The 12,767-nt window shown below is 36.4% G+C and overlaps 1 protein-coding gene across 1 annotated transcript in view; it reads right to left on the bottom strand.

The window, feature by feature from the left end:
- Nucleotides 1-12,767, bottom strand: part of PHLPP1 (PH domain and leucine rich repeat protein phosphatase 1) — a 287,729-nt gene that overhangs the window by 61,027 nt on the left and 213,935 nt on the right. Inside the window, exons 8-9 of the mRNA XM_069100244.1 lie at nt 12,677-12,737; nt 10,783-10,878 (exon numbers count right to left, since the gene is read on the bottom strand). Coding sequence (XP_068956345.1) covers nt 10,783-10,878; nt 12,677-12,737 — 157 coding nt within the window. The remainder of the gene's footprint in view (nt 1-10,782; nt 10,879-12,676; nt 12,738-12,767) is intronic.

Below are 12,767 nucleotides of genomic sequence, written 5' to 3' on the forward strand. Positions count from 1 at the left end.
AGATTAAGAAAAACAAAAGTTAAATGACTTGTCCAGGGTCACACAGATAATAAGTGTCTGAACTCAGATCTTCTTGACTCCGGGCCCAGAGCTCCACTCAGTCATATCTTTTGTCTCTGTAGATACTACATGTGTTAGTCATCATCATTTTTATTATTTATGATAATAACCTAAAACAGTTTCCATTAATGTAAAATAAACTTAAGATTAAATATATTTGGGAAAAATTCTGATTAAAGGTCAGCTATATTTCCTTTTGTTTTTGTGTCTTGAACATAGGAAAGAAGGTAACAGACATTTATTAAACTGCTATACTATGTGCCAGGCACTGTGCTAAATGCATTAAGAATATCTCACTTGATCCTCACAACAACTCTGGAAAGTCAGTGCTGTTATCATTCTCATTTTATACCTGAAGAAAAACTAAGACAGAGAGCAGTTAAGTCACTTGCTCAGGGTCACAGATCTACTAAGTGTCTAAGGTTGGATCTGAACCCAGGCCAGTACTCTACTCTATCCATGTGCCACCTAGCTGCCTCTGAGAGCCAGAATATCAATAAAAATGCCATGACTCTATCTCACATATAATAAAGGTGTTAACCTAGGTGACCATATTGCAATTAAAGATGAAACAGGTTCTATGTACTTAAATTAAGTGTGGACTTTTATAAACTTATTAATAAAGAATCTCTTAGGATGGGGTGAGAGGAAAGAGACAATGAGATATTGACAAAAACTTTATTCGAGGAAATTCTACAGGTCAGATACTAGCAAGCTCTCTGACATGGTTATTAAGCAAGAAGGAGGGAAAAAAGGTCTGAGAATCTCAGTTCCAATAAGCATGGAGAATAGGATGAAATTTGCAATAGTCTTCACAGTGGGTAGCACCGGTTATCTATGACTTAAATGCATTCTGGTCTTCATCCTAGAAGAGAAGGCAAAGAAGCTGGAGGAATGTCTCTTCACTTTTCAGGTTATCTGGCAGAAAGAAGTGTTGATTTAAAAAATAAATTGGAAAAAGCTTCAATGTGAGAACAAAGAAGAAAGTTCTAAAGAGACACAGAGTAATGATGACCTATAGAAGCAAGGGCTTCAAAAGAGAAAAAGGCAAACTTGGGAAAAAAAACTGTTCTTTTAAAATATGGTGTGTAAGGCTGGGATTTAGATTACTGGACTCTAGCTTAAAATATAGGAATGACATGCTTCTGGCCAGAGATGGAGCATACTTTGATGGGGTTTTTTTTAAGCTATTAAGAATGAAATTTGCCTAGAGTCTTGCAAAACTAATCAAAAAGGTTTTATACTGGAAAGAAGAGAAAAGAGGAGAAAATTCATTCAAACATACACAGATGGGGAAAAATACATCTTAATTTTTACTAACCTCTAACTAAAATTTAGCATTTTCCTATAGTTATGATTGTAGGCAACAAACCATAGTAGAATTAGGCTTTACCAGACTGCTGTGGGGGTCCATGAAACTAAAAAAGGTTAAGAAGCCCTCAAACAGACAGAAATCACAATGTAGGAAAAAGAGTAGCAGTAGAGAAAACCAGAAACTCACAAAAATCAAAGCAAAGAGCCAGGAGCAAAACCCGTTGCTTTGGATGTCTACACACAAATGCATAATATATGAGTAATGAGAGCAAGATGAATTAGACATGCCGGCTCAGAAGAGGATATTTTCCCATATCACTGACAACTGGTGGGACGAGGCCCACGAAAGGTATAACTGTACCTTATTCAAAAGGAACAGATTAGATGAGAAAGCCATTAGATGGGAAAGCCATCCCAGGCTTGGCATGTAGATGTCACATTGTTGTGCTGGGGGACTTCAATCATCTAGACCTCTGCTGGAGCTTACTTTCTGACCAAAGAAGGCCTTATAACAATTCTATGACTTGCTTTAATGAACCTTTAAAAGGTAGAGGGAATGATGATCATTCTAGAACTGATTCTTACCCACAAGGAATAAGAATAAGCTAAAATAAGAACCTGGAAGGAAAGTGGACAATCCATTTTAGAATTCATAATAAAGAAAGGAAGGAGAGAGACCCAGGGGGAGTCCCGGAAGGCACGGCGTAGCCGGCAGATGCAGGGGCAGGCCCGGAAGGGGCCTGATCAACTCGGAGGGCAAGTCTTCCCACCAACCACAAGGTCCACTACGAGGCCTATCACCAAAGGGCTGGGACTGGAAAGAGCAAGGTAAGAAGCAAATACAGGGGCCCCTGTCCTGAACAGCAAACACTCCTGGGGCTACCACTTCATAGCCCAGAAATTTTTTTTAAAAGCCCCTTTCAGGACCTCCAAAGACTAGGATGACAGAGTGAACCTCACTTACTCCAAACTCCCCCTCTGACCCTAAAAACATAATAACTCTTGCCCCAGGGCAAAACCCTCTACAGTAAAGGCTTGGGATACTAGAGGAAGGGCGTGGCTAGGACCCTGCCTCAAGATGGGTAGAAAGCAGACTACAAAGACAAAGACTCTGGAGTCCTACTATCCTCAAAGGGAGGAACCAACCTCAGAGGGAGACAATGTGGACTCCACACCCAAAGCTGAAACTTCAACAGGGAATGGGTCCCAAGCACAGAAGGCTCTCCTAGATGAGATCAAAAGGAACTTTGAAAACAAAATGAGAGAGATAGAAGATAAAATGAATAATTGTCTCAAAACGAAAATAGCAGAATTAGAAAAACATTACAATGAGGAAAACATCTCTCTAAAAAGAAAAGTGTATGATATGGAAAAGGAGCTTCAAAAATTAACCAAGGAAAATGATTTGCTAAAAACCAGAATTAACCAAATGGAAACAAATAACTCTATGAGGAACCAAGAATTGGCCAAGCAAAACAACAAGAATGAAAAATTAGAAAAAGGTAAAATACCTCAAAGAAAAAATAACGGACCTGGAAAACAGATCCAGGAGAGATAATCTGAGAATCATAGGCCTACCAGAAAATCATGATGAAAAAATGAGTCTGGACAACATTCTCCAAGAGCTCGTTAAGGAAAACTGCCCTGAGATACTAGAACCTGAGGGTAAAATAGAAATCGAGAGAATCCACTGGACACCTGCTGAAAGAGATCCCAAACTGAAAAGTCCTCGAAATGTTGTGGCCAAACTCCAGAACTACCAGATAAAAGAGAAAATGCTTCAAGTGGCCAGAAAGAAACAATTCAAATATCGAGGGTCCACAGTGAGGATTGCACAGGATTTGGCAGCCTCTACACTGAAAGATTGGAGGCAGTGGAATATAATTTTCCAGAAGGCAAAAGAGCTCGGGTTACAACCAAGGATCACATACCCAGTGAGACTGAGCATATTCTTCCAGGCAAAGAGATGGTCATTCAATGATATAACAGAGTTCCAGACCTTCTTGATAAAAAAGCCAGAACTCAACGGAAAATTCAACCTCCAATTACGAGATGCAACATTGACTTAGAAACGTAAATGAGAACACACACACACACACACACCCTGCTATTTGATAAGAGTAAACTGGTTATAGACAAGTAGAGGGAATGAGTATAAAATACAAAAAATGACAATTAAAAAAATATTATTAAGGGCTACAAAGGGACTGCAATGGAAGAAAGGGAATGGTTGAAGTGGAAAAGGGTAAATTATGCCACTCAAAGAGGCATAAAAACTGTATAGCAGAGGTAAAAAAAAGGGAGGGAGTTGGGAAGCATATGAGCTTTTCCCTCATGGGTTCTGGTACAAGGAGGGAATAACAACCAGTTAAGCATAGGACTCTATGGAGAAGAAACGCAAAAAGTATCATTTTAGAGGGAAAGAGAGGAGGGAGAGGAGCTTCACATGAGATTTGTTCCTGTCACTCTTGATGCGAAGAAGAAATAGCATACTTCATTAAGTATAAAAATATCCTACAAGCAGTAGGAGGGGGAAAGGGGTAGTAAGGGGAAAGGGGAGGAAAAGGGAGTGGGGCTGAAAAGGGAACACTGACGGAGGCGGTGGTCAAAAGGAAAACTATTAAGAGGGGGAAGGGAGAAGGGAGGGAAAATATGAACATTAACAGGGACAGGAATAGGATGGGGGGAAAGAAACAGATAACAATCATAACTGTATGGATTAGAAATCATAATCCTACAATATGATGTTTACAAGAAACACATTTGAAACAGAGGGATATACACAAGGTAAAGGTAAAAGGCTGGAGTAAAATATATCATGCCTCAGCTAAAGTAAAAAAAGCAGGGGTAGCAATCCTTATCTCAGAAAAAGCAAAAGCAAAAATTGACCTAATTAAAAAAGATAAGGAAGGAAACTATATCCAGTTAAAAGGCACCATCGAGAATGAAGCAATATCATTACTTAACATATGCACCAAGTGGTGTAGCATCCAAATTCCTAGAGGAGAAGGTAAAGGAATTAGAGGAAGAAATAGATAACAAAACTATACTAGTAGGAGACCTGAGTCTCCCCCTATCTGAACTTGATAAATCCAACCTCAAAATAAACAAGAAAGAAGTTAAGGAGGTGAACAGGATTTTAGAGAGGATAGGTATGATAGATCTCTGGAGAAAACTGAATGGGGATAAAAAGGAATATACTTTCTTCTCAGTGGTTCATGGCACATACTCAAAAATTGACCATGTTCTAGGGTATAAAAACCTCACAATTCTATGCAGTAAGGCAGAAATATTAAATGCATCCTTCTCAGATCATGATGCAATAAAAATTATATGCAATAAAGGGCCAGGGAAACACAGACTAAAAACTAATTGGAAATTAAACAATTTAATCCTAAAGAATGAGTGGGTCAAACAAGAAATTATAGAAACAATCAGTAATTTCATTCAAGAGAATGATAATAATGAGACAACATACCAAAATCTGTGGGATGCATTAAAGGCAGTTCTTAGGGGAAGTTTTATATCCCTGAGTGCATACATGATTAAATTAGAAAAAAGGGAGCTCAACGAATTGGGCATGCAATTAAAAAACCTAGAAAAAGAACAAATTCAAAATCCCCAATTAAATACTAAATTAGAAATATTGAAGACAAAAGGAGAGATTAATAAAATTGAAATTAAGAAAACTATTGAATTAATAAATAAAACCAAGAGCCGGTTTTATGAAAAAAAAAAAAAACAACAAAATTGATAGACCCTTAGTCAATATGATAAAAAAAAAAAAAGAAAGAAAACCAAATAATGAGTATCAAAAATGAAAAGGGTGAATCTACCTCCAATGAAGAAGAAATCAAAACAATAATTAGGAATTATTTTTCCCAATTGTATGCACATAAATTTGACAATCTTAGGGAAATGGATGAATATTTACAAACATGCAAGTTGCCCAGATTAACTGAAGAGGAAGTAAATTACTTAAATAATCCCATCTCAGAAAAAGAAATTGAACAGGCCATCAGTCAGCTCCCTAGGAAAAAATCTCCAGGGCCAGATGGATTCACTAGTGAATTCTATCAAACATTTAAAGAACAATTGATTCCAATACTCTACAAACTATCTGGGAAAATTAGTGAAGAAGGAGTCCTACCAAATTCTTTTTATGATACAAATATGGTACGGATACCTAAATCAGGAAGAGATAAAACAAAGAAAGAAAATTATAGACCAATCTCCCTCATGAATATGGATGCAAAAATTCTAAATAAAATACTAGCAAAAAGACTACAGCAACTTATCTCAAGAATAATACACTTTGATCAGGTAGGATTTATTCCAGGAATGCAAGGATGGTTTAATATTAGGAAAACCATTAGTATAATTGATCATATCAACAATAAAACTGGCAGAAACCACATGATCATCTCAATAGATGCAGAAAAGGCTTGACAAAATACAACATTCATTCCTATTAAAAACATTAGAAAGTATAGGAATAAATGAAGCCTTCCTTAAAATAATAGGTAGCATCTATTTAAAGCCATCAGCAAGTATTATATGTATAATACTTGAAGAAGTATTGAAGAAGCTAGAAGCATTTCCCATAAGATCAGGGGTGAAACAAGGGTGTCCACTATCACCCCTCTTATTCAATCTGCTACTAGAAATGTTAGCAGTAGCAATTCGAGAAGAAAAAGAAATCAAAGGAATCAAATTAGGCAAAGAAGAGACCAAGCTATCACTCTTTGCAGATGATATGATGATATACTTAGAGAATCCTAGAGAATCAAGTAAAAAACTACTTAAGACAATAAATAAATTTGGCAAAGTTGCAGGATATAAAATAAACCCACATAAATCCTCGACATTCCTATATATTTCCAATGAAATTCAACAGCAAGAGATAGTAAGAGAAATCTCATTTAAAGTTATTGGAGACATTATAAAATATTTTGGAATCTACCTGCTAAAACAAACCCAGGACCTATATGATCATAACTAAAAAATACTTTTCACACAAATAAAGTCAGATCTAACTAATTGGAAAAATATCAATTGCTCGTGGCTGGATCAAGCTAATATAATAAAAATGACAATTTTACCTGAATTAAATTATATATTTAGTTCCATACCAATTAATTTACCAAAAAACTACTTTATAGAGCTAGAAAAAATAGCAACAAAATTCATTTGGAAGAATAAACGGTACAGAATATTAAGGGAATTAATGAAAAGAAATGCTAGGGAAGGTGGACTAGCTATACCAGATTTCAATCTGTATTATAAAGCAGCAGTCATCAAAACTACTTGGTACTGGCTGAGGACCAGAGGAGTAGATCAATGGAATAGACTAGGCACACGAGATTCAGAAGTCAATGACTATAGTAATCTATTGTTTGATAAACCTCCTGACCCTGGTTTTTGGGATAAGAACTCACTATTTGACAAAAACTGCTGGGAAAACTGGAATATAGTATGGCAGAAACTGGACATAGACCATTATCTAACACCATATACCAAAATCAAGTCCAAATGGATGCATGATGTAGGTATAAAGGTTGATACTGTAAGCAGTCTCCTAAAACAAGGAATAGTTTGCCTATCAGACTTGTGGAGAGGGAAAGACTTTATGACTAAACAAGAATTAGAGAACATTATAAAATGTAAAATGGATAATTTTGACTACATGAAATTGAAAAGTTTCTGTACAAACAAAGCTAATGTAACCAAGATTAAGAGGGAGGTGGGAAATTGGGAAAGAATCTTTACAACCTATGGCTCTGACAAAGGACTCATTTCTAAAATATATAGAAAATTGAGTCAAATTTATAAGAATACAAGTCATTCCCCAATTGATGAAAGGTCAAAGGATATGAACAGGCAGTTTTCAGAGAAAGAAATTAAAGCTATCTATAAGCACATGAAGAAATGCTCTAATTCACTATTGATTAGAGAAATGCAAATCAAAACAACTCTGAGGTACCACATCTCACCAGTCAGATTGGCTAAGATGACAAAACAGGAAAATGACAAATGCTGGAGAGGATGTGGGCAAATTGGAACACTAATGCATTGCTGGTAGAGTTGTGAACTGATCCAGCCTTTCTGGAGAGCAATCTGGAATTATGCCCAAAGGGCTATAAATACTTTCATACCTTTTGATCCAGCAATACCACTCCTAGGGTTATATCCCAAAGAGATCATAGAAATGGGAGAAAGACCCACATGTACAAAAATGTGTATAGCAGCTCTTTTTGTGGTAGCAAAGAGTTGGAAATTAAGGGGGTGCCCATCAACCGGGGAATGGCTGAACAAGTTGTGGCATATGCATGTTATGGAATACTATTGTGCTACAAGAAACGAGGAGCAGACGGTCTTCATATTTACCTGAGATGGAGGAGAGGCTTAAAAGAACTGATGCTGAGTGAGAAGAGTAGAACCAGAAGAAATTTGTACACAATTACAGACACAACGTATGTGTGATGACCAACTTTGATAGACTGGACTCTTCTCAGCAATGCAGTGATATAAGTCAATCCCAAAAGACTCATGATGGAGAGAAATATGTGTATCTTGAGAAAGAACTAGAAAGAACTAAGTTTATATCCAGTTGGAAACAAAATACCTGATCTTTTTCCTTCTCTTATTTGGTTTTATGTCATCTTTACCATTTTTCATTCCAGCTGGTACAATCCGTCCTTATAACCTGACTAATGTATAATGTGAAAGTATTTACAAATCCTGTACTTGAGGAACAAAATCAAGGAATTGCGAAATTGAATCCTGTAAACTAAAAGGAAACAAACAAATTAATAAAAAAGTTAAAAAAAAAAGAAAGAAAGGAAGGAAAGTCAGGTGTAAATTGACAGGCACCCTAGATTTGGCGAGAACAGATTTCAAAGGGTAAAGAGAAATAATGAGGTCACAGGCCTGGGGTGGGCTGAAAATTCAAGAATGAAATTCTAAAAACATACATTTAAGAAAAAAAATCTGATGAGAAGGAAAATGGGAATTTATCTAAAGAGCCCAAGAAGGAGTTCATCAATCAACTTAAATTCACAAAGATATGTGAAGATAGATGATAGACTTGAGGGCAGATAATGGAGAAAGAATCCAAAAGCACGACACAATTCCATAAGACTTATGTTGGAGTTCTGATGAACTGAATTTAGTGAAGCTGGTAAGGAATGCTAGGAACAAGAAAAAAGCATTTTGTAAAATTATAAGAGTATCAAGAAGGCATAAGGACCGCTGCTTCTGGTGGATGATAAAACGACACATGACAGAAAGAAGAAAGAATTACTCAATCCTTATTTAGCTTGTTTTCTCTGCCAAGGAGAAAAGGCTTTGTCTGGAAAGGACAGACCAAAAATGGCTGCTCAGGAGCTGATGCCTCAAATTAGGAAGATGGTAAAAAGGTAATCTAGACATCTTTGATGAATTCAAGTCACTAGGCCAGATGCATTACATCCCAAGGCACAGAAGGAAATGGTGGATATGACTGGAGAGGGGAAAATCTAGTGAAGATAAGACAGCTCTGACCAGGGAACAGAACCAGGAATGATGAATGAAAGCTGCAAAAAAAAAGCAGATTCCGGCTTGAAGGAAGAACCTTCTAATAACAAGAGCTATCCAAAAGCAGAATGGATGGCTCTAGAAGGGTAAGTTCTCCCTCATTGGCAGTAATCAAGTAAAGGCTGGCTGACGATTTACCAGTGTTTTGTAGACAGGATTTTTGTTCAAGTACAGGTTTGTACTGAATAGCTTCTGAAGTCCCTTCTAATCCTGAGGCTCTCTCAAATGCCTTTTTTCCTACTTAGTAAACTGTGTTTAATGTCCCTGTTCTCCCCTGATATAATTATATATTCACATTAATCATTAGTTAAGTTGTAAAGAAGAAATTATAAGCAATGGAATGATCAGTGGGAAAGAGGAAACAAAACAAATCAAGAAAAAGAAACAGAGCAAGTAGTTTGTTTCAATCTGCATTCAGACTCCGCATCTCTTTCTCTGGATATGGGCATCTCTTTAGATCAGGAGTCTTTTGGAGTTGTCTTAGAACCTTACATTCCTGAGAGGAGCCCAGTCTACTGAAGTTGGTTGTCACAAATAATGTTGTGTCTGTGATTGTGTAGAGATTTCTCCTGGTTCTGCTCTTCAACGTATTAAGAGGCTACTAAACCAATGTCAATAGCATGTGCTTAAAGAGTTATTCTGGTAGCACGTTGCTCCACACATACTTATTCCCCACAGTAATAAAGGCCATACCTTTGTAAGAGAGCTATATTTAGTAAGGAGTACAGCTGATGGACACAGACTATACAGAAAGAATTGGATTATTGAAGGGATTGAAAAAGTGACCTTGGCTTTATTAGCACTTGGTTGAAATTACTCTCTGGCTCTTGGTAAGGTCAACTAAACATGTATATTCCACAACTACTTAACTCTTTAACAGAAAGTGTGGTTTTATTCACCACCAATATTCCCAGCAATTATCTTTAAGGATAATCTCCTAATATAAAAGTTTCTGTGAAAAACAGATTTATACATTCCTTCAATGATGTTTTCAAGGAAGAATCTGGCTCTATATCACTAAATGATCAAGCATGGTACCATGCATTTCCTCAGGTCTAATAACCAGTGGACAAGAGTAGAAAGAGACTGCATGTACTCTGAATCATTAACTACCTAGTTCAGTATCTCCAAAACATTTTGCTGCAAATTCTGACAACTTGAAAATAAAGGATGTGGTGTCTGGTGTTTTGGGGTAGGGGTAGGGAATTGTGGACACTGGAGATCACATGGTCTTTTTCATAAGTCCAGCAGATCACTTCATTAAAGATTAGGAAACAAAAGAAAATTGGGGAGAAAAAGAGAGAAAGAGAAGAGAAAAAGAGGAAAAGGTCTCTCAGCCCATATTTCATATTAGAAAAAACAAAACTCTGCTTGTTGGTGTCAGGTTTAACAAGCTAAAAATCTATTAAAATTTCTTTTTAAGAACTATACTGAAGTAACAGGAGAGGCAGTCACTTGTTATAGTCAATTTGTACAAATGGTATCTTCCAAAAGGATCAAGATGCTATAGGTAGCCCCATCAGGTGGCTTGACACGTCTTTGAACATTCCTTTTGGCTTATGAAACAAAATAAAAAATTTCCACTACATACTAACCCTGCACTGCTTTAAAATGTTTGGCTGAAATTCAAAGCCACATTCTGTTTTTCACTGCATGAAAGTAAAGAAGAAAAGGCCAGGCCAAGTTTATAGCCCAATGACACCACATGAGGTAAAAGACACCAAACAAAAGATGAAAACAAACTTTTCTGTCACAGGAACAAGGTACACACTAACTCAGCAGTTCTCAGTAACTTCTAGTTTCAGGTTTGGTCCTCTAGTCTACAGTACTTACCGAGCAGGAAGCTCACGGATCAGGTTATGACCAATGTCCAACACTTCTAGCTTGCGGCTCTCACATACCCACTCAGGCACACTTTCTAGGTGGTTCCTACAAATCAAGGCACATTTGTTTTTTTAAAGTTAGGGTTCAGCCTAAATTTAGGTCCTAGGTTCAAAGAGATGTGAAAGACAATGTTTTCTTTTAAGCCCAAGACTCTGTTCTTCAGATCACAATATATGAAGTATATAATTAAGAAGAAATAGAGAATAAAACTTTCACATAATTTTAAAAAATAATAGCAATGACATTTGATACTTACTAGGTGTGTGACCCTGGGCCAGTCACTTAACCCCAACTACCTCACAAACGATGATAATGATGTTGTTGCAATTTGGGGGCAATTGGTAAAATTCTACAGAATTTCTTGCTCATGATCAAAGGCAAAATCTGTTCAATGGTGCCACATATGTGATAGATGATTACAGATAGTGGAGATCCATTATTTAAAAAACAGAAATGCCAGAATTCCTATAACTAAATGAATACTCTCCTTTAAAACAATCAGCATGGCAGGTCATCTATATTTCAGATCATTGCTGCTACTTTTTAATACACCTTTGGACCTGCTCATCTGGAATTATCTTCAGCCAGTTTATGGATGACAGAGGAAAATTAAGTGAATTATTTTATCATATTTTGAATGCAAACATAAACTTAACTATATCAAGTTAAACATATTTAGATGGTTTATACATCCTGGACCCCACTCCTCATATGCCGTGTTCCCTTCTAGATGCCCCAAATTCTAGAACTCATTTTGTTAAGCTGAATTTTATACTTTTATGTATTACCTCTGTTTAAGTAAAAACTACAATTATAGCATTTATACTACATTATATTATATATAATTACATATTATATATAAATGTATATAATATATACTATATTATACTATATTTTTATATTTATGTTGTATTCAAACTATATTTAAGTACATGCATGTTTATAGTAGAATCACATATACCTCTGTGTTTTAGGATCAACTTTACCATAACATTCCTTTCAAATGAAGAATGTTGGGCATAAATGCCACAGTCTAGGCATGATTCTGTGAGATTCATTCAACTTTCCTATTTACAAATGGGACCAGCAGACTGGTCAGAACATAAAATCTAAATCTGAATTTAAGGAGCCAGGATCCTTGGACAAGAAATAGTTAAAAATGTCACAAAGGATGAACAGAAATGCAGATCCAGGTGTGGGAACATTATTCAATATAAGTAAAATTACACACACACACACACACACACACCCAATTCACATAAATAAAAAACTTAGGGAATAGTTTAGATTTAGAATATAACACAAAATTGAGAAATCATATAGTCCAATTCTCCTCTTACAAAGATGAAAAAACAATTGAGGTCCAAAATGTCTTGTGCAAAGTGATAGCTGCTGCCAGAACTGAGGCCTGCTTAAACTTCCCAGTTCATTGCCCTCCCTCACACTGCACTGCCTCTCCATTGTCTGATCCCTAGTCAAATGATGTTCAGCTAACTTATCTGACAGAATCAGACCTAGTATTAAGAGTTTTTCCATGTGCCATGTTGGTCTATTTGTAATTAGTCAGGCTGGATCACTACTGTGCACAAGTACTCACATCTGGGCTGTGACACATTCTTCTTGAGATACTTATGTCACTATCATTGGGGCATTTTAATGAGTAAATTGCTCTGGTACTCTTTTAGAGCCTAAACAGTAAAAACTGATGAAATAACATTGAGGTTTCATGTACATGCTTTACATTCAAGAGAGTGTTTATACACGAATTCAGCTGGAATTGCTTAAAGAATTTTCAAGCAATTTTACCTCAAAGCATTCCGATTCTACCACATTGACTCCTTACCTAGAAATATCCATGAAGGTCAGATGATGTGGAACTGGGTAAACATCAAGTTGCACAAGTTCTAGTGAGGGGGGAAAACAAGACACAGAAA

Source organism: Petaurus breviceps, unplaced genomic scaffold (genome assembly GCF_028583685.1).
Source record: "Petaurus breviceps papuanus isolate PSGF00001 unplaced genomic scaffold, PetGlider_PUasm1.0 38, whole genome shotgun sequence".
NCBI lineage: Eukaryota > Metazoa > Chordata > Mammalia > Diprotodontia > Petauridae > Petaurus > Petaurus breviceps.